At 60.8% G+C, this 22,007-nt stretch overlaps 1 protein-coding gene across 2 annotated transcripts in view; it reads left to right on the top strand.

Annotated features, from left to right (window-relative positions):
• Window positions 1-15,018, top strand: part of PRKN (parkin RBR E3 ubiquitin protein ligase) — a 534,115-nt gene extending 519,097 nt beyond the window's left edge. For both annotated transcript variants that reach the window (XM_081094588.1, XM_081094589.1), the window contains 3 exons: window positions 2,797-2,880; window positions 12,542-12,659; window positions 13,104-15,018. In XM_081094588.1, coding sequence (XP_080950714.1) covers window positions 2,797-2,880; window positions 12,542-12,659; window positions 13,104-13,216 — 315 coding nt within the window. In that variant the 3' untranslated portion in view covers window positions 13,217-15,018. The remainder of the gene's footprint in view (window positions 1-2,796; window positions 2,881-12,541; window positions 12,660-13,103) is intronic.
• Window positions 15,019-22,007: the final 6,989 nt, after the last annotated feature.

The following is a 22,007-nucleotide window of genomic DNA, read 5'->3' as shown; positions in this document are numbered from 1 at the left end:
CATGTGAAAGGGAACTTCGTGTCTCTGTCGGAAAAGGCCTCTTCCTTCTGACAAACTGATCGAGCTCCGGGTATTCCTCCGCCGTGGACTGATTTCCTGTCTCATCCACTGGCTGACAGGACGTGACGTGTGTGCCCTGCCAGGCCCCGGGCAGCCCGGCCTCCACAGGAAGCAGTGGATGAGATCACACAGTGAGCTCTGCTGAGTGACGGGACAACACAGCCCCAGGGCCACACAGAGTGACACAGTCACACAGCCACACTCAGCCACACTCAACCACACACAGCCACCCACAGCCACACTCAGCCACACACACAGTAACAAACACACAGCCACACTCAGCCACACAGGGTGACACAGTCACACAGCCACACTCAGCCACCCACAGCCACACTCAGCCACACACAGCCACACTCAGCCACCCACAGCCACACACACAGTAACAAACACACAGCCACACTCAGCCACACAGAGTGACACAGTCACACAGCCACACTCAGCCACACAGAGTGACACAGTCACACAGCCACACTCAGCCACACACAGCCACACTCAGCCACACAGAGTGACACAGTCACACACAGCCACACACAGCCACACTCAGTCTCACACAGCCACACTCAGCCACACTCAGCTACCCACAGCCACACTCAGCCACACATAGCCACACACAGCCACACACAGCCATACTCAGCCACACTCAGCCACACACACAGTAACAAACACACAGCCACACACAGCCATACTCAGTCTCACACAGCCACACTCATCCACACACAGCCACACACAGCCACACACAGCCATACTCAGCCACACTCAGCCACACACACAGTAACAAACACACAGCCACACACACAGAAACAAACACATGGCCACACACACAGCCACACTCAGTCACATAGACACACACAGCAAACACACACACACAGTCATAGTCATACGCAGCCACACAACGTGACTTTCTTGTCAAGTCCTGAGGTTTCGGTCGTCCCAGGTGAGCAATTAAAACAAGAAACTGGACGCAGCGAGGAAGTGCCACAACCTGAGGGGAGCTGTCTCGGACATCTGTCCTCTGAGGCAGGAGGGACACTCGGGAGGGTTTAGGGATGGAGGTGATTGTTTTCTGCATCCTGTTGGTTGGGGCTTTCTCTATCCGTTCAGAGCAGCTTACCTCAAGCACAACAGCTAACTTCCTGGCCGATGCGCAGTGCTCACTGGACAGCTTTCAAGTTTCTAGAACTTTGCGTTTTCCAGAAACTCGGGGCGGTGCCCTAGCCGTCACCTTTGCCCTAGAGTCACCTGTTGCCGGCAAAAAACACCCCAAAACTCTGTGACTGAAAACAGCAGCAGTCTGGCTCCTGCGTTGCTTTATTTTGTTTTCCGCACAACCCTGTCATTTGGGCAGAGTCCTGGGAAGACAGTTTGCTCCCTGAGGGGTGGGCTAGGGCCACTCAGCCAGGAACCAGAGGATCCGTTGAAACGGGGCTCAAACACCGGCCGGCTGTCCACTCCGAGCTCAGCGGGGCTGGAGGGCCAAGAGCCTCCCCCTGGGCCTCCCCATGGGGCCACCCCACGGCGGCTGGGCTGCAGAACCAGCACCCTGAGAGAGGGCTGCGAGCTATGTGCTCCGCACAGCTGGCAGGAGCCCCTCTGACACCCGTGTGCTCTGAACAGCCAGCAGGAGCCCCTCTGACACCCGTGTGCTCCCACAGCTGGCAGGAGCCCCTCTGACACCCGTGTGCTCCACACAGCTGGCAGGAGCCCCTCTGACACCCGTGTGCTCCCACAGCTGGCAGGAGCCCCTCTGACACCCGTGTGCTCCGCACAGCCGGCAGGAGCCCCTCTGACACCCGTGTGCTCCGCACAGCTGGCAGGAGCCCCTCTGACACCTGTGTGCTCTGCACAGCTGGCAGGAGCCCCTCTGACACCTGTGTGCTCTGCACAGCCGGCAGGAGCCCCTCTGACACCCGTGTGCTCCGCACAGCTGGCAGGAGCCCCTCTGACACCTGTGTGCTCTGCACAGCTGGCAGGAGCCCCTCTGACACCTGTGTGCTCTGCACAGCCGGCAGGAGCCCCTCTGACACCCGTGTGCTCCGCACAGCTGGCAGGAGCCCCTCTGACACCTGTGTGCTCTGCACAGCTGGCAGGAGCCCCTCTGACACCTGTGTGCTCTGCACAGCCGGCAGGAGCCCCTCTGACACCCGTGTGCTCCCACAGCCGGCAGGAGCCCCTCTGACACCCGTGTGCTCCCACAGCCGGCAGGAGCCCCTCTGACACCCGTGTGCTCCCACAGCCGGCAGGAGCCCCTCTGACACCCGTGTGCTCCCACAGCCGGCAGGAGCCCCTCTGACACCCGTGTGCTCCCACAGCCGGCAGGAGCCCCTCTGACACCCGTGTGCTCCCACAGCCGGCAGGAGCCCCTCTGACACCCGTGTGCTCCCACAGCCGGCAGGAGCCCCTCTGACACCCGTGTGCTCCCACAGCCGGCAGGAGCCCCTCTGACACCCGTGTGCTCCCACAGCCGGCAGGAGCCCCTCTGACACCCGTGTGCTCCCACAGCTGGCAGGAGCCCCTCTGACACCCGTGTGCTCCCACAGCTGGCAGGAGCCCCTCTGACACCCGTGTGCTCCCACAGCTGGCAGGAGCCCCTCTGACACCCGTGTGCTCCGCACAGCCGGCAGGAGCCCCTCTGACACCCGTGTGCTCCCACAGCTGGCAGGAGCCCCTCTGACACCCGTGTGCTCCCACAGCTGGCAGGAGCCCCTCTGACAACCGTGTGCTCTCGTCTTCCTGCAGCTCGTCTTCTGCCGCGACTGTAAGGACGCCTACCACGAGGGAGAGTGCAGCGCCCTGGCCGCCGCCTCAGGGGCAGCCGCTCAGGTAAGGTGCCCTCATCCTCCTCGGGCTCAGAGTGTGGGTGGGAGGGAAGAGCTCTGTCCTGAAGGTCCTGGAGGGTTCCACTCGGAATCAACAAGAACCGGGCCGGGAGCCTGCAGCCTGGGAAGGGGGAAGTGGCTCCTGGGCCATCGGATCCTTCCAGAACCTCGCCCCTCGGGGTAGAGCCGCAGACTCCCCGTGTGGGGGCGCAGGTGTTTCCATGTTGTGTTTCCCAGAGGTGCAGGGGGTAGGGGTGAGGGACACAGCAGATCAGAGAGTCCGCACAAGAGACGTGACACCAGGCAGCCACCCCTAAATCGGAGAATCCATACTCACCTCATGCTTATTCCTCTCAAAGGCGTCTTTGCTTAGACTCTTTGGCCGAAATGCCTCCATGAATGAAATGCTAGAAGTGTTATGCGGCGCAGGGATATCATGGTTGTTTAGCAACGTGGTGAACTATGCTGGGTGGGGGCTCAGCCTCGATCAGTAAGAGCGCTGTCCACTGAGCCTCTCCGGGCTGCGTCAGGCCTCAGGGAACGGAGCTACGTTCTCTCTTATTTATTAATTACTAGAGGCCCAGTGCACGAATTTGTGCACCGGTGGGGTCCCTCGGCCTGGCCTGCGGGATCAGGCAAAACTGGCTCTCCAATATCCCCTGAGGGGTCCTGGATTGTGAGAGGGCACAGGCCAGGCCGAGGGACCCCACTGGTGTACGAACGGGGCCGGGGAGGGATGCGGGAGGTTGGCCAGCGAGGGAGGGACGAAGGAAGGCTCCAGGGCATGTCCTACGTGTCTCGCTAAGTCCCAATTGGCCAGACCCCAGCAGCAAGCTCACCTGGTCAGAGCGTCTGCCCCCCGGTGGTCAGTGCACGTCATAGTGAGCTGTTGAGCAGCCTTACCATATCATTAGCATATTACACTTTGGTTGGTTGAACGGACAACCGGACACTTAGCATATTAGGCTTTTATTTTATAGGATGATCCATCCAGCTTCAGGGGCAAGGACTCGCCCCTTCAGCACAGCCGGCGAGGTTGCTCATTCTTCTCTCCTGATAGAGACGTTAGCAAGGGTTTAAACGCCACATCTGCCCGGGTAAATCCTTCAGTCATTTCATTGACAGGAGCTTCATAAATCAACATAGAAATTCCAGAACATTTTAATTTCACTCTAGAGAACTTTAAGTGTCTGAATGCTGCAGAGTCAGAGCGTAAGGAAGTATGTCCCCGTACGCCTTCTGCAGATGTATTTGCTCAATATTCGTGTAATTAAACATACATAACGGGCGTCGGGCTTCTCGCCAGCCTCTGAGTGCTGGCCCGAGACCTGGGATGTTCGGCTGGATTGCCGTTTCCGTAGCAGAAGCGGCGAAGCTCTCTCTGCTGACTTCGTCTGGGCCCAGGAGCATTCACATGGGAGCCACTGGATGGTGTTGTCAGGCTGGATAACGACCTTGAGACCACCCTGCCCGCGCCTCAGGGTCACTGTGCCCCGGAGGGTCGAGCCTGGGGCCCTGGGAAATGGACTTGGCCTTGCACCTTCCAGCCATATCCTGTGATGACCACAGGCATGGACAAAGGCTTCCAGGAGCGGTGCCCCCACACCTGTTCGTGTAAAACAGTGGGAGTCAGTAAAGAAGAGCATCGTCTGACACAAAGCTGCCCGGGTGCCCTGCCCACCCAGTCGCCTCCTTCGCTCTCCATTCAAGAGGAACCAGCCAACTTTGGCGTTACAGGTCGACGGAGCCCACATTTTTTTAAAGCCACTGAAGCCTTCCTGTTCGCTGGGGGGAATGGGAGGAGTGAGCGCTGGCCTTCCGCACCGAGGACCGGTACCGCGGGCCTGTGTCGCAGACACGTCACTAGCCGACGTAAACCAAGGGTCCGTCTAGGCCAGTCACCTCCTGGGAGGATGCAGCCCCTGTGTTTCTCCTCAGAGGCTCAGAGGGGAGCCACGGGGGAGACAGGCAGTAAACAGTGATAGTGACGGGCTCACCACATCTGGGAGATACGTGCCTTTGTATGATGCTTCCCCACAAAAGTCACGGAAGGTGGGTCAGTGTGTCCGGAGGAGAGCGAGGTCAGACACAAAGCGTTCCAGCAGAGGGCGCTGCCTGGGCAAAGGTGCCGCCGATCTCCTCACCTGGGTGCTCAGTTCCTCCTGCGTCCCCAGCCCCGAGACAGCATCTGCTCCATAGGCTTTTAACGGGTGTTTGCTGAGTGATGGTGGCATCTACACGAAGAGCCATTCTCTCGTCCCTTCAAGAAAGATGTGCTAACCCGCTCTGATGGGTCAGGTGTGTGGTCGGCTCGGGGGCTGAAGTCCCTGAGTCACGAAGTTGATATTCCTTTACTAGACGCCTCAGTCCGTCCACATGCGGGGAGACCCGAGGAGGGGGCGCTGAGTCAGGAGAGGGGGCGCTGAGTCAGGAGAGAGGGTGCTGAGTCAGGAGGGGGGGGCTGAGTCAGGAGAGGGGTCGCTGAGTCAGGAGAGGGGGCGCTGAGTCAGTAGAGGGGGGGCACTGAGTCAGGAGAGGGGTTGCTGAGTCAGGATAAGGGGCGCTGAGTCAGGAAAGGGGGCGCTGAGTCAGGAGAGGGGGTGCTGAGACAGGAGAGGGGGCGCCGAGTCAAGAGATGGGGCGCTGAGTCAGGATAAGGGGCGCTGAGTCAGGATAAGGGGCGCTGAGTCAGGAGAGGGGTTGCTGAGTCAGGATAAGGGGCTCTGAGTCAGGAGAGGGGTTGCTGAGTCAGGATAAGGGGCGCTGAGTCAGGAAAGGGGGCGCTGAGTCAGGAGTGGGGGCGCTGAGTCAGGATAAGGGGCGCTGAGTCAGGAGAGGGGGTGCTGAGACAGGAGAGGGGGCGCCGAGTCAGGATAAGGGGCGCTGAGTCAGGAGAGGGGGCACTGAGTCAGGATAAGGGGCGCTGAGTCAGGAGAGGGGTTGCTGAGTCAGGATAAGGGGTGCTGAGTCAGGATAAGGGGCGCTGAGTCAGGAGAGGGGTTGCTGAGTCAGGATAAGGGGCGCCGAGTCAGGAGAGGGGGCGCTGAATCAGGAGAGGGGGAGCTGAGTCAGGATAAGGGGCGCTGAGTCAGGAAAGGGGGTGCTGAGTCAGGAGTGGGGGTGCTGAGTCAGGATAAGGGGCTCTGAGTCAGGAGAGGGGTTGCTGAGTCAGGAGAGGGGGCACCAAGGGAGAGTCAAGGGAGAAGGCCCTGCTTAAGCCCTCCCAGCAACGTGGCCGCTTCCCACCTGGAGCCCTCATCCCAGGGCCGCCTCCCACCCCTCGGATTTGAGAACAGAGCAAGTCACCCAACGGAACCGGAACCGCAGAAGCCTCTGACACGGCTGTCAGGAGCCCTGAGAGGAGGAAAAGAAGATGGGATGTTCTCCGTGAGCTAATCGCCAGCCTCCACCGTCCTTAGTTCAGCCACAGCGACCCTTGGGCACGGGAAGGGCGGACGGAACGAGCGAGTCATCGACTGAAAGGCCGGTTCCGTTACTCGTCTAATCACAGTCTAGTTTCCGTTCCCCACGGCTCCCTCGACCAGCAGCGAGCCCGGCGGCTGCCCCGTGCGGTCCCCCAGCCACAGGCTCTGCGGGGTGCCACTCGCCACAGCGAACAGTGGGAACGGAGCTGCACCCCTTCAAGCTGAAGGTTTCGGGCAGCCTCTTGTCTGTGATTCTGACAGCCCCCTACTAGCCTGGTCACCGTTCCTTTCAATGTGCTTCTCAGGTGGGATTCAGCCCCGTGGCCGCTCCCCACGGCTCTCCCTGAGGCCGAGCGCGCTCTGTCCTCAATGCCCATCGTCCGGCCAGGCCAGCCCAGGTCTCCTGTGCCCATCAGGCGTTCCCGTCGGTTAGACTCCTTGACCCTAAACGTAATGCATTCCTTTTACTAATGCGTGTTTTTAAATCTATGTTTATTGATTTCAGAGAGGAAGGGAGAGGGAGAGAGAGACACACATCAATGATGAGAGAGAATCATGGATCGGCTGCCTCCTGCACACCCCACACTGGGGATCTAGCCTGCAACCCTGGCCAGTGCCCTGACCAGGAACTAAACCGTGACCTCCTGGTTCCTAGGTCCACGCTCAACCCCTGAGCCACGCCGGCTGGACCATGTGCGTTATTTTTTAAATACTAAAATGACTGGTTTAACATTGTTTTTAAAATGTTGAAAAGCTCTAAGCTGGGAGTTTGGGAAGTCGGCGGCAGGTGGACCCACAGTGGGAAAGGCTCCAGCCCCAGGTTCATCTCAGCCGGGTCCTCACTGAGGGGCACGCTGCCAGGTGCCCTGGCTCTCTTACCTCCTCCCTCCCCCCAGGCACCGTCCAGAGAGCCCGTCCTCACACCCGGGCAGGCCCAGGGCAGGCCCCTGAACGCAGGCTGCCCCACGCGCTGCATCAGAGCGGGCGACGCCCCCTGGCCAACTTGCTGGAAAAGCACTAAATGCCCATTCCTCACCTGGACGCGCAAGTCACGTCCCGTCTGAGACTCAGAAACACGCTGTTTAGAGCATCTGGTGATGTGGGGAGTGTTTCACAGAAACCTGTTATCACCCCCACACTCCCTACACTCCACACACATACTACACACCCCCCACCAATACACAGAACACACATACTATGTACACCACATACACACACACACTACGTAACTCTCACCACATGCACACACTCACCACACACAGTTATATCACACACACACACACCACATACACAAAACACACTACATAACTCTCACCACATGTACACACACTACACGCATACACACCAATACACAAAACACACATACTATGTACACCACATACACACACACTACGTAACTCTCACCACATGCGCGCACACACACACATGCACACACACACGCACACACACTCTCACCCTGAGACTGCTCTCTGCCGGGGGAGGGGGCGGCCGCCTGCGGTTCTCTGCATTGATGCAGGAGGGGAAGCACCTGCTGAGCGCCTCTCCTCCACCAGATGGCGCTGCCTCCCTAAGGGAGATGAATGGAATGTTTTGCAAGAAATGGTGGCCCAAAGCGAAATGACAGGGAAAGGAGTGTTTGCCATTTTCAAACAGCAGGACTGTTTCCACGGGAGCATTTCTGGGCAAAGACGAGCTGGGCTCCGGCTGCTGGAACCCCTCCAGCCCCTCAGTGATGAAAACGGGGGCGGGACAGGCATGCCGTTGTCTGCAGGGGCGTGTAGACTCCGTGGGGAGCTGGATCCCGCTCTGTCCACGCACCCCCTTTCCCACGAAGCACGGCGCTCACACTGGCCACGCGGTCTCCACGTTCGCGTCATGCCGTCAGCAGGACCAGCTGTACGTGTCTCCTCCGCCCGCCGTGGCCTGGAGGAGTCCGAGGCCAGGCACATGGTTGGAAGCCCAGCGGGCCTGGTCTTGAGAATGAGTCGGGCCTGGCTGGCTGCAAGGGTCCCCTTCGCGTCCACCTGGCGAGGCCGCGGTGCTCAGCTGTCGGCAAACACGGGTCCGGGTGCTGCTGGAAGGGGTGGAAGGTGTGGTTGCCGTCGGTTGGCTTTATGTCAAGGGGTTGCTCACAATGGGGTGGGCCTCACCTGAGCAGGTGAAGGCCTTGGGAGCAAAGACCGAGGGTCCCCAGGTAAGACGGGATTCCGCCTCAAGGCTGTCACGGAGACAGCCGCGGCCCAGCCTGCGGGCCTGCCTTGCAGACGTGGAACCGCCAGCTCCCACAGCCCCGTGAGCGGTTCCTTCTATAAACCCACATGTCTTCTATGTGCCCATGCCTGTCCTGCCCGCTCTCCCTCCGAGAACCCTGACAGGCACGCGCTGTGATAGCCACTATGAGCCACGCTCGCCTCATCTGCAGCAGGAGGTTGTGCCGCGAGAAGGACTGAACGAGGCGATGCCCGCGTCCGTCTCGCCCGGGGCCTGGCGTTCACAGTGAGCAGAGCAAGGCGCTGTGTCCGCTCTCACCCGCCTCCTAACTCGCCCACCCACGCCCACAGGGCGCCTCAGGCTGGGACTGGCAGCGTGGGAGAGGGCGCACAGCCCTCCCACCTGTGCCCACAGCACACAGACCTCCCGCAGGCAGGGCCTCTCACAGGGTCCCCCACAGGCTAGCTGCACGCGTGTCACCTGGACAGTCCTGGGCCCCACCCAGACGCACTGGTGTGACCCTGGGGGGCGTGGGGGCTGCAGCAGCCTGTGCCCGGCCAGGTCCGCGGGCGATGCCCCCCGCCAGGTGGAGGACACGGCCTGTCACCGTGGCAGCACCGCGGGCGCGGGCTTGTTGGCGTGCGTCTGTCACCCGTTGTTCCCTGATGTGTCCCTCGTGCGCAGCGCGGTGCCTGGGCGCCACCCGCTCCCAGCGCGGCAGCTGGATGAATGGGTCCCTGTACTAGTTCCCGCAGGAGACAAGGGCCTGCTCTGTCCCAGAAGCGCTCGCTCTGCACAAAGGCCGAGCTGTGTCCTCTGCTCTGGGTCCTCTTGGCCGCAGCGGCGCTCCCAGCGCCGAGTCCCGTCTGTGTGGTCCGTTTGAGGCAGGCATCTGGGGGGTCCGGGACTGGAGGTCCGGGACCCGCTGTGGTCTTGGCTTCGCTCAGGAAAGGGCTCAAATGCCAGCTGGAGTTCAAGGTGAAGGAGGGCTTACGGGGAAGCAGCGAGATGAGACGGCGTGGCTACTCCACGGGTGGAGCAGCTACTCTCCTCCCCAGGGAAGGGAGACCCCACCGTCTCCAGAGCCTGAGCTTATGTATCTGCTCGTGGCTGCTGTGGAGGGTCCTGGGGTGGGGGCAGAGAGGGAAACGCTGGTCTCTCCTCGGCCTTGAGTTTCCTTCCTGGTGAGGGTGAGCGCCAGGGGTGGGAGAGGCTGTCCCTCAATCTCTGCAGGAATTTTCTTTGCCCGAAGCTCCCTGTGGTCGGCCTGCCTCCCTGACCAGCCGAGTGCCGTGTCGGGCAGCCCGCAGCAGGCGCCCGACCTAACTTGCTGGCCTGGGTTCACGTGCATGGTTCTCGTGCGTCTCTCCTGTATTAATGCTGGCGATTACCGGCCTGAGCGAGCCGCGAGCCAGAGATCCGTGACCAGAAACACCCGCTCGCTTATCTTCCTTCCTTGCTTAAGGCAGACTTCCCTGCTCATCGATTTGTAACAGTAGTTGAACACAAAGCATTTTAAAATTCCCAACAAATGATACATTAATAACCTTGTTTGTTTTTTTTTAATTCTCACCCAAGGATATGTTTTTTATTAATTTTTAAGAGAGAGGAAGGGGGGAGAGAGAGAAACACCGATGGGAGAGAGAAACATTGACCAGTTGCCTCCTATGTGTGCCCTGACCGGGAATCAAGCCTGCAATCTGGGTATGTGCCCTGATCAGAACCACATGGGACAACGCTCCAGCCAGCTGAGCCTCCCGACCAGGGAATCATCCTGCTTCTTAATGCATCTGTGGGGTTCCCTGTCGCCACCAACCTCAAAGTGGGCAAATGGGCATTATGCCCTTCCCGCTCCCCTCTGTGAAGCATTGAGGAGCTCTAACCCTGCAGTGGTGGCCAGCATGCCCTGCACTAATAACAGAATTCCCCGCTGTAGTGTCATCATCAAAACTGTCCTTCCAGACCCGCTCCAAAGCGCAGCCGGGAAGGCTGGAACTACCAAAGAGCGCGCCGCCCACAGCCCGCCCAGCCTTGCAGGCGCTCTGATAGCTTTCTCTCTCTCCCTCGATAGACAGGTGTGTGTGTGTGTGTGTGTGCGCGTGTGTGTGTGTGTGTGTGTGTGTGTGTGTGTGTCTCCCACAAGGGATAGTAAAAGCTTCAAGAATGTGAGACTCACAAAGCCAGCTTTGTTGACAGCGTTGTGCCTGAGAGGTGAGGCAGTGGCCCGGCTCGCCAGCAGGGGGCGGGCTGCTCACAGGCTGTGGCTGGGAAGTCAGGCTGTTCTGCAGGAACTGGGGGCAAGTGAGTGCTGTCTGGGCGCTGGGCGCTGGGCGTGGGTGGGGAAGGCCACCCTTCAGAGCGGGGACGCCCCTGGAACACTCACACCGGCATGAGGCCTCTGTGCGGTGAACGGCGATCTGGTCCTTTCCGAAAAATGGATGTAAACTCACTTTGGGAATTAAGAGACACTTGTCCGATTACTGACTACCAGGGGAGGGCAAACTTTTTGACTCGAGGGCCACAATGGGTTCTTAAACCGGACTCAGAAGAAGGAGCTGCGGCTGTGTTTCCGACGCTGCCATGTTAACGCTGCTGCTGGTGAAGGCGCGGAGGGGAGAGCAAGAGAACGCTCCGCTCTTTCGGCTCCGCGGGCCGGATAGAACAGCCGAACGGGCCGGATCCGGCCCGCGGGCCGTAGTTTGCCCACAGCTGCTCTAAACCGATGTCGCGGCAGGGAAGGAACGCGCGTGTGAAGTCTCTGTGGCTGCTCTAACTTACGTGTGTGTCAGCAGCGTCTCCTCGGCACAGATTTAAAAACCTCTCAGGGGCAGGCGGGCACCTGCACTTTTTAAAACAGAATGAAGGCCTGTCCAGCCTCTCGGGGGTCTTTCCACTGCAAACCCCCAGGCCGTCTCATCGGGAACCGCGATGGTGATGCTGAGGATCATGGGAAATGCCAGCGTCGCATTCAGGGCGCGTCGGACTCTGTGCTAAGCTCTTTGCACGCTCAGCTCACGCACAACGCTTTCCTGTGAGGCCCTACTATGCGCCATCACACGGACCGGTGAGCGGAGGCCGCGCTGAGGCCATGTCCGCGGTTACACAGCAAGCGAAGAGCGGAGCGGGGGTTTGAACCCAGGCACGATGGCGCCACGTCCTGCTCTGAAGCACCTCCGTGCTCAGACACCCCCAAAGGTCACGGGACAACTACCACCTGTAGACAAGCACCAAGGTCCCGTCCTGAGCCATCGTGCCCACACGTGACCTTGCGGAGCAACCTTGAAGATAGATAGGAAATGACCAAATCGCTGTGTTTAGCCGTCAAGTACAGAGGAGAGACCTGCCCGCCCCTGCGCTGCCCTCAGAGGCGTTCCTCCCACGCTCGGAGAGCAGCGCTCTGCACCATCAGCCCACGTAGCACCTACGCCCTGCAGGAGCCACAGAGCCGCACGGGGGTCCATCATGCTGAGTCTCACGAAGCCCCCACCTCCCAGACACGCAAGAGCAAGTCCTCGCCCCGTGGCTGGGTGACTGACACCCAACTAGGCATGGCCCCCCTCGGGCACAAGCGGAGGGTCCCCCACACTCCCGGTGCTGCGCCGCCCCCCAAGGCGTGTTCAGAATTCACATCTCTGGGCCCCACCCACCCCACCCCTTGTTGGTTTCTGCTGGTTACGTCGCTAGGTGGTCCCGAAGCCACGGGCGCCGCCCATCACTTGCGGTCCCTCCAGAAAGACTTTACATTCATGTCGGGGACACTCATGAAGGACGCGGGCAAGACCTCGGGGAGGCGGCTCGACGCTGACAGAATCCCTGCACAGGCCGTGCGCCCAGGCCCGCCTTCCGTGCGCCCAGCCCCGTCACCGCTGCTCCTGGGGGCCTTTACCTTGGCTTCTTGCCTGAGGGCGCCTCCATCTCTAAGAACCTCCTCCCAGGCTCAGTGCTCCCGAAGGCCCTCCCAGTGCTCCCCGAGGGAGGCCGCAGCGCCCTCTGCAGACCACACTCACTCCACTCCGTCTCCTCCCGCAGGCCTACCGGGTGGACGCGAGGGCGGCCGAGCAGGCTCGCTGGGAGGAGTCCTCCCGGGAGACCATCAAGAAGACCACCAAGCCCTGCCCGCGCTGCCACGTGCCCGTGGAGAAGAACGGTGAGTCCCGCACTGGGGGCTGTGCGCTCCTCTCGGGGCGCCTGTGCGTGGTTGTGGTTGTGGCTGGGGCTCCGGGAGGCCTCGTGGCTGGGCAGTTCGGCCCCACATGTGGGAGCCATCGCAGTGCCTGGGCGCCCATCAGACTCCCGGCTCCTGAGCCCAGCTGCCCTATGGCCACTAGCGCTCATAACTCCAGCCGCATGGTGTGGGGAAGCTGGCCCCTGCCCTGCCCAGACAGCAAGATGCTGGGACACTCCCAGCCTGATACTCCCGATCCCCCAGTGCTCCTGCGCCCGCCCGGGGTGCTGGGGGTGGGGGGTCCCCCACCAAAGGGAGCGGGCCCTCTGTGTCTCCTGCGCCCCCTTGGGCAGATGCACAAGCGGCCCTGGGCTGTGGGGCGGTGCCCTCAGCGCCTCCTAGAGCAGCCGTGTGCTTTGCCCGCAGGCGGATGCATGCACATGAAGTGCCCGCAGCCCCAGTGCCAGCTGGAGTGGTGCTGGAACTGCAGCTGCGAGTGGAGCCGCGCCTGCATGGGCGCCCACTGGTTCGACGTGTAGCTGCCGCGGGCCCGCCGTCAGCGCCAGAGCTCCGTGTCCAGCGGCGTCTGCCCCTCTCCCTTTCCCCACGCACACACACACGCACACACATGCACACACGCACATTCGCACGCACACACATGTGCGCACAGAGGCACACACATGCACACCATTCTTTCCAAAATGACAGCAGCAGGTCTGGGCAGCTCCCGGCCTCGCGTCGATTGTGCCGGGAAATCCAGCAGCACGAGGTCTCGGTCTGGGCCGCGCACAGCAGCGCGCAGGCGGCATGAGCCGCCTCCCGGAGGCCTGGCATCTCGGGAGCTCGAGGCCGCTGGGGGGGACGGAGCCGTCTCAGGGTTAACTCCCCGCGCTCCACCCCGGCCGGTGCTGGGAGGAGCGATGGTGGGAGGTGCCGAGCGTCTGTCTCGGTTCTAGGCCAACGGCCACAGCCCTCAGGCCTGGACTCGCCACCCACGCGAGGCTCCGCCTTCCCACGGAAGCGCAGCAGCAGCCGCACACGGTCCCCGGGTTCCCTTTCCGCACAAAGCAGGTGCCGCCCACGTGAGGAGCCACGGGGGCCGACCCCACTGAGGAGTGTAGATCGCAGGCAGAACCCACACGCGCTGTGCATGCAGCTTCATTAGGAGCCATTTCGGAAACTGTTTTTCTGAAAATGTTACCAAACCTACCATTTGATTATGGACATTCCTGCTGCAGCGTGGACAGAATGGCTGGGTGCCCTGGAGGGGGCGGCCAGCGTGGTCCCCAGCGACCCAGTGTCAGGGGCCATCGGAACAGCCTCTCTCCCGTCCCCCGGGGCGTGTCCAGGCCCAGCAACGTGAGCCGGACCTGCTGCCAGGCGGTCCGAGAGGCCTGCCCCGCCCGCGGCCCCTCTGCTGGTACCGGTCGGATTGCGGGGCTGGTGACTTTCCATCGACGGTCACACATCAGTGAGGCGTGTGCCCGCATCAGTGAGGCGTGTGCCCACGGGCAGAGCCCAGCGCCAGCACCGGAGGCGGGAGGAAGCGCCTGCCTCTGCTCTCGGCTCCTCTCCTCGGGCGATGGTGACCGCGCGGGCGGAACCGTCCACTGCACCTGGGCCCCTTTTGCACGTGGGGCCCCGGAAGCTGGATCAGCAGCAGGGCTTCTCCTTTGCTGAGAGGGAAGGGGAGGGGCCTCGGAAATGCCCCAAGGCCGCCTGCCCTCTCTCCCGAACCCCCACTCAGGGACAGCCCTTCCCCTACCCCCCCTTCTCTCTGTCAGCGTGGCCCCCAGGCCGCCGGGCTCGATGGGAAGCCCGCGGGCCGTGCAGGGATAATGGGCCCGAGGTCTGGCCGTGGGAGAGGAAGGTCCGAGGCTGAGCCACACGCGCCAAGGCCGGCGTCGCTGCTCAGTCTGCAACGCTCAGGCCGGCGTCCGTCCGACAATCCCAGCAGCAGCTGCCGGCACTGCCCCCCCCCACCCCCCCCCGTGACACACGGACGGCCCCTCGCCACGTGGGCGCCACGTTCCACATCCTCGGGTCCGTGCTGTCAGGTGCGCCGCGGCCGGGGTTTGCTCCCCACATCAGGCACAGGAGGCCCCGTCCCCGCTCCTCCCCTGGTGGCTGGGTTTGCCCGCTTTTCCCAGAAGAGAACGCGGGTCCTTGGAGTGCGTGAGAAAAGCCAGCCTCTGCGCCCGAATGCGAAGCGCCGGCGGCTGGAAACGGCCGGAGCGTGGACTCGGCCACAGAATGTACACAGGCCTGTCCTCTCCCCCGGGAAGGCGCTCGGGGACGGGCCGAGGCTCTGTTCAAATTGTCAATAAAGCACCTGAGCGCCTCCGAGTCGCCTGTGAAGCTCTTTTCCATGAACGCGGGGGTGCGGGAGGGGCCCGGACCCGCAGGGGCCTCCCCGCGGCCTGAGGGGTCTCCCTGAGACTACGAGACGACGGCGGCTTTTATTGTGGCCAGTATTGCTGCTGTCCCCTGGCTCCCCCTTCACACACACACACACACACACACACACACACACACCCAGGCCTCCACCACCCTGTCTGTCTGTGGGCTATGAATATGCACATACGTTCTCTGGTCAGTCGCCTCCCACCCCGCCTCCCTCTGAGGTCGGTCAGTCTGAGGCGACGGGCGTTTTTACGTCCAAACCCTCATGGTTTTCCTTTTACACTAAGGTCCTTTCTCACACTGCCTCCTCCCGGGCGGCCCAGGGGCTCCCCTGCCCACGGGGTCCCGGAACCCTCCGCACGGCCCCGGACGGCGACTGCCTCCTCCGCGTCCTGGGCTCGGGCGAGCTCCACGCTGTGGTCCGCGGCGTTTCTCAGGGTGCTGTTAGCATCAGATCTCCACTCACGCTTTTCCCTGCAGTTTCTCTCATTCTTTTCTTTTTATTACAACATAATTATCCCATCGACACATGCTCCTTACGGAGGGTAAAAATGGCAAAAGGAAAAAATAAAGATCGCCCCCTAGAAGTGATTACTTGGCAGCCTTCTTATTTCCGCTGAAAAACCTGGGCTGGGCGTCTTCCCGTCTCAGCGGGTTTCTAACTGACACCTTCCCAGGGCTTCCTGGCCCGCTGCACGCTGAGTTCATACGTGTTGCGTTGCCATTTTCAGCTCCAGTTCAAACCTTTTTCACGCAGTCACTAGCAGCCTGGCCATGGGAACCATGGGCAGCATGACAAACATTTAGTGTGACGGCGAGCGAGCCCTTTACCGAGACTGCGCACTGCAATCCCAACTATTTTTGTATTCATCCTTAGAAAAGAGTATTGGGGAACACGCGTGCACATGCCTGCGCTGGGGCTGGAGCTACATGTGAACACCCACTTGTCTCTGCCGCCCGTGGTTTGGGGCGGTGTGAAAAGTCAGTCTGTAATGAAAAGGATCCTTAAGTTCCTGTGACAGCTCACGGTGCTCATGTGGAATGCAGCCGAGGAACGAAGACTTTCTACTCATAATTCCATCCTAATGGCTGTCCTTCTGAGCTTGAACTTGACCGAAATGACCATAGTAAAGACACCCCATTGCTTCTTCCCAAGGGATTTGCCGGGTGAATGTGGGGCGGGGGAAGGGAAACGGGTTGGACCAGCTCTCGGAAGATGGTCCTGTCTCCAGCCTCGAGGAGGCCCTGGTTCCGAGTTGCTCGTGAGCCCTGCCCAGCGGTGGCGGGGACCGACCGCCCGCCTGCCAGGACCGCGCGGCCTCCTGGGGCCTGGGAAGACGCCTGAGAACTAGACGGTCCACACGCCCAGGTAAGCAGCCGCTCTGTCTTATTCCTGGGACAGCCAGGGTCTTCCTGTTCCTGGTTTCTCCCTGGAAAAGCATCTTCCCAGGGAAACTCGATCCGCCCAGGAAGCCGTCATGAGCAGCCTCCAGGCCAAGGCGGGGGCTGAGGAAGGTGGGAGCAGAGCCAGGTGATGACTTGCTCAGAAGCGATGGGAAACGTGCTTCTCCCTTTTGAGAAGTCGAGTAAACTAGATGAGGCCATTTTTAAAAATACGTTTTTATTGATTTCAGAGCGGGAGGGAGAGGGAGAGAGAAACATCAATGATGACAGAGAATCACTGATCGGCTGCCTCCTGCATGCCCCACACTGGGGATCAAGCCCGCAACCTGGGCATGTGCCAGACTGGGAATCATGACCTCCTGGTTCACGGGTCAACGCTCAACCACTGAGCCACGCACGTGTGGGCTCCCAGGCAGCGGGCATGTCACGTGTGGGCTCCCAAGAAGCAGGCATGTCACGTGTGGGCTCCCAGGCAGCGGGCATGTCACGTGTGGGCTCCCAGGCAGCGGGCATGTCACGTGTGGGCTCCCAGGCAGCAGGCATTCCACGTGTGGGCTTGACATGGGGCCAGTGTGACCACGTGGGGTTGGCTCTGCGAGGGGCCGGCTGTCGCAGCCGGAAGGTGGGTGGGAATTGAAGGGACGCAGTGCTGCGGGGAAGCCCTGGGCGAGAAGCAGCGAACACCTTCGGAGGAAAAGTGTCGCCCTGCACCACGCTCGCGAGCGCGTCCTGAGTGGGTGCGTGGGGACGAGCACACATTCCCCGACAGGAGAGGCAGTGGCTGCGGCTCAGGGCTTGTCCCCCAGCCTGGCCCTTTCCACTGAGGCCGGGAATGGATGACGCGCCGAGCCGGGAGGCGCAGGCCTCGCCCCACACAGGAGACCCCTGTGCCTTCAGGCTGGGAAGGCGGGTGGTTTCCATGGGAAAAGCTAGACATGCCTTCGGGGGAAGCGCCTCTTGTGTAAGAACAGCAGCAGCGTCCGGTTAGAGGCGGCAACGCTGAGAGCGCCCTCATCACCGCGTCTTGGCAGGCGCACTGGGGCGGGGCCGCTGGCCTCATCTTGTTCTCCTGCCGCCTTGGACCCAGGAGACGGCCGTGCTGCAGGTCACCTGCTGGGCAGTGGCTCACGGTGTCCTCCAGGCTGAGCTCTGGGTGGGGACCCGCTGGCCGCAGGGCACCCGGCACAGGGACGGCCGTCCACGCGGGATCGCTCGCATCATGCCACGTGGGGAAGAACTCGTCTGCTCACCCAGTTCTCCAAGGCCCGTCAACCGCCTTTAATTCTGACTTTAAAACATACACTGACTCGGATGCTCTGACTCCCGGCTGCCCTAGTCACAGGCCTTTCCCCGCCCCCCACCCCAGCTTCTCATCCATCCGGTTGGCAGTTTCATCGGTTGCCACTTTGTTTGTCAAATATTGCGGTTGTTTTAACTGTTTTTATCACCCTCTTTAAGAACGCTATCGTTGGGTTTTACAGACAGAGGAGAGGCTCATGCAGTTTATCAGTGGCCAGAGCGTGGCCCTAACTTCAGCCCTTTAAAGCAGCCCTGCCCCCGGCAGTAGTGGTGGCTGTTCTTGGTCCCGCCTCCCCGTCCTGTGTGACATCACTCCCTCGCTAGCCGAGGAGCCACTGGCTTTTCTGTGTCCGCCCTCTGCTTCTCTGGGCGTGACCTGCTCCGCGGTGCAAGGGAACATTGTGAGTGTAGACGAGGGTTCAGTAGCCGGGGAGACACGTGAGGTCTGATTAGCAGCAGGTCCTGGGGGTGGAGGGGACCCCCAGCACAGAACCACTGCCGTGTGCAGAGCACAGAGTCTGGGCCCGACGCCTCCCCTGATTTCACAGCCGTGGTCACACCGGACGCGCTCTAGGTCACGTTCGCCGGGAGAAGCACAGCCCCTGCCTGGACAATGGTGCCCGTGGAGCCGCAAGGGGCCAGCTGCTCCTGGAACAGACCCCGGGAGGCCCCGTGCCGGCACCGAGACGTCCAGATGTGAGGCAGCGAAGCTTTCTTTCATCGGACGCAAACGGCGCAGGACAGAAGGCGAGCGGGGACCCCGGGGCCGGGTGGTGCTGGGAGTCGGAGGGGAATCCGAGCCTCACCCTCCAGTTGGGGTCCGGTCTCAGCCGGGCACACACAGAGGTTGGGAGAGAAGGCGGCCACGTGAGAGAAAGACATGTTCCCCATGACCTTGGTTCCTCAAGGGCATTGCTTCATGGAGCACGTGAGGGTGACACTGGGATGCGCCCCTAGCACGTCCTGACAGTAACCCCGCTCAGGTACTCAAGCCGGACTCGGGACGCACAGCCTTGAAGGAAGCGGAGGGAATGATGGACAAAGGAAAGCAAACAGTCGGATGCAGAACGAGACTGACATTCAGCCTTTTCATTTGTTTTTGTTGTTTTTTTAATCTTCATCGGAGGATGTTTTGTCCATTGACTTTTGGAGACAGTGGCAGCGGGGCTGGGGCGGGGGGGGGCGGGGGGAGAGAAACATCAATGTGAGAGAGACACATCGATTGGTTGCCCCCCGTACACGCCTGGACCCTGCAATCGAGGTACAAGCTCTTGACTGGGAATTGAACCCGTGACCCTTCCATCCTTGGGCCGAGGCTCTAGCCACTGAGCCGAACCGGCCGGGGCAGGTGCAGCTCTCTCCCATAAAAGGCTGTCGCGATCATGAAATAGGTTTCTTCGGTGCCTTAACGCTGCAGACGCCTGCTGCCTGCTGCCTGCTGCCGTGGTGAGGACGCCACAGCTGCGGGTCCCAGGACGGGGGGCCATGGCCGTGAGCACCCCCGTGCGCAGCCCGCGCCCGACTCTTCCCGTAAAGGCGGGTCCCTACGCGGGGCGGGGTTTTCCGCTGGGGCTGTGCCCGCGGTGCAACCCTTCCTCTCCGCTGACTGGGCCCTGGCGCCAAGCGCGCTGGCAGCGTCCACAGACGCCTCTGTGAGGCCGGCCCGCCCCTGACACAGTGAACCGTAGGGGCAGAGGCTGTGGCTTCGTTGCTGGTGGAAGTGAAATCCTCGGTGGGAGCCGCCTTCCTGCCGCCGGTCCGAGCTCGGGGCTGAAAGTGGTTTTGTAGCCGGAGGTAAAGGAAGGCTGATTAACTGCAGTTCTCAAATGTTCCGCTTTGAACAGGGCCTGCCAGTCCCGACCGTTCCCCAGCCACTCGTCGCTTAAATACCACCCACCTAAGCACCAAAAAGCCGCCGTCGCAGCATCCAGACCCTGTCGGGGAGGTGGCTGCCGGGATCAATGAGAAGCGCCGAAGGTTGTCGGAGTCCCGCGTCGGGGTCAGGAGCTGTGCACGGTCAGGCGCCTTTTCAAGTCCGAAGAGGCAGCGAGCAGGCTTTTCAGTCCCTCATCGCTCCCTGCACCCACTCCTGACACTTGCCCAGGGACTGCTTCCTGCCCCGTCACCTGGTGTGGGATCGGAGTTGACCTGGTCCAGCGGGGAGGGGCCAAGCCTGGGTTCAAGGCTGAAATGACATCATCTCTGAAAACAGCCAGAGCAGCACGGTAGCCCATCCCAGTCCCAGGGCCACACGGAGTGGCGTCTATCAGGAGAACGCCATGTTCTGAAGAGATTTATATACGAGTATGTTTAGGGGTAAAGTGTCGAGGCATCTACAGCTAGCAAATAGTTTGGCAAAGGTACATGTGTCTGCATGTGTATGTATAGATGCACACATATAATGTATATATTATGTATAAATATATTATGTGTGGATATGTATCTAGAGAGAGCAAACATTGCAAATTAGTAACAATTGGTTAGTCTAGGTGAAGAATACAGGGGTAGCCCTAACCGGTTTGGCTCAGTGGATAGAGCGTCGGCCTGCGGACTCAAGGGTCCCGGGTTCGATTCCAGTCAAGGCCATGTACCTTGGTTGCAGGCACATCCCCAGTGGGGAGTGTGCAGGAGGCAGCTGATCGATGTTTCTCTCTCTTCAATGTTTCTAACTCTCTATCCCTCTCCCTTCCTCTCTGTAAAAAATCAATAAACTATATTTTTTTAAAAAAGAACACAGGGGTATCCATTGTATTTATGTTTTACCTTTTCTATAGTTTTAAATATTTTCACAGCGCAAAGTTAGAGGAAAATTTATTATCTCTGATCTCAAGGAACTTACTATCTAGAGATCGATTTTTTTCCTAGTGTAAAGGAAGAGGGGAGAATTGGATTGAAGACACTCCTAGAATGTGGACACCATTAGACCAGGTCTGGACGCCTTTGGTGAGGTCTGGGCAGCCACATCGGCCACACCCACACCCACAGATCCCCCACAGGGAGGGAGCCTCTCGGCAGGAGTGTTGGGTGGAGGAGTGGATGGGTGTGGGTGGAGGAGTGGATGGGTGTGGGTGGAGGAGTGGGTGTGTGTGGGTGGAGGAGTGGATGGGTGTGGGTGGAGGAGTGGATGGGTGTGGGTGGAGGAGTGGGTGTGTGTGGGTGGAGGAGTGGATGGGTGTGGGTGGAGGAGTGGATGGGTGTTGGGTGGAGGAGTGGATGGGTGTGGGTGAAGGAGTGGATGAGTGTGGGTGGAGGAGTGGGTGGGTGTTGGGTGGAGGAGTGGATGGGTGTTGGGTGGAGGAGTGGGTGGATGTGGGTGGAGGAGTGGATGGGTGTTGGGTGGAGGAGTGGGTGGGTGTTGGGTGGAGGAGTGGGTGGGTGTTGGGTGGAGGAGTGGGTGGGTGTTGGGTGGAGGAGTGGGTGGGTGTTGGGTGGAGGAGTGGGTGGATGTGGGTGGAGGAGTGGGTGGGTGTTGGGTGGAGGAGTGGGTGGGTGTTGGGTGGAGGAGTGGGTGGATGTGGGTGAAGGAGTGGATGAGTGTGGGTGGAGGAGTGGGTGGGTGTTGGGTGGAGGAGTGGGTGTGTGTGGGTGGAGGAGTGGGTGGGTGTTGGGTGGAGGAGTGGGTGGATGTGGGTGGAGGAGTGGGTGGGTGTTGGGTGGAGGGGTGGGTGGGTGTTGGGTGGAGGAGTGGGTGGATGTGGGTGGAGGAGTGGGTGGGTGTTGGGTGGAGGAGTGGGTGGGTGTTGGGTGGAGGAGTGGGTGGATGTGGGTGGAGGAGTGGGTGGGTGTTGGGTGGAGGAGTGGGTGGGTGTTGGGTGGAGGAGTGGGTGGATGTGGGTGAAGGAGTGGATGAGTGTGGGTGGAGGAGTGGGTGGGTGTTGGGTGGAGGAGTGGATGGGTGTTGGGTGGAGGAGTGGGTGGGTGTTGGGTGGAGGAGTGGGTGGGTGTTGGGTGGAGGAGTGGATGGGTGTGGGTGAAGGAGTGGATGAGTGTGGGTGGAGGAGTGGGTGGGTGTTGGGTGGAGGAGTGGATGGGTGTTGGGTGGAGGAGTGGGTGGATGTGGGTGGAGGAGTGGATGGGTGTTGGGTGGAGGAGTGGGTGGGTGTTGGGTGGAGGAGTGGGTGGATGTGGGTGGAGGAGTGGGTGGGTGTTGGGTGGAGGAGTGGATGGGTGTGGGTGAAGGAATGGATGAGTGTGGGTGGAGGAGTGGGTGGGTGTTGGGTGGAG

This window comes from Myotis nattereri, assembly GCF_964212035.1.
Source record: "Myotis nattereri genome assembly, chromosome: 6".
Lineage (NCBI taxonomy): Eukaryota > Metazoa > Chordata > Mammalia > Chiroptera > Vespertilionidae > Myotis > Myotis nattereri.
The sequence above is the reverse complement of the archived record's forward strand: the minus strand, read 5'-3'. Positions and strand labels throughout refer to the sequence as shown.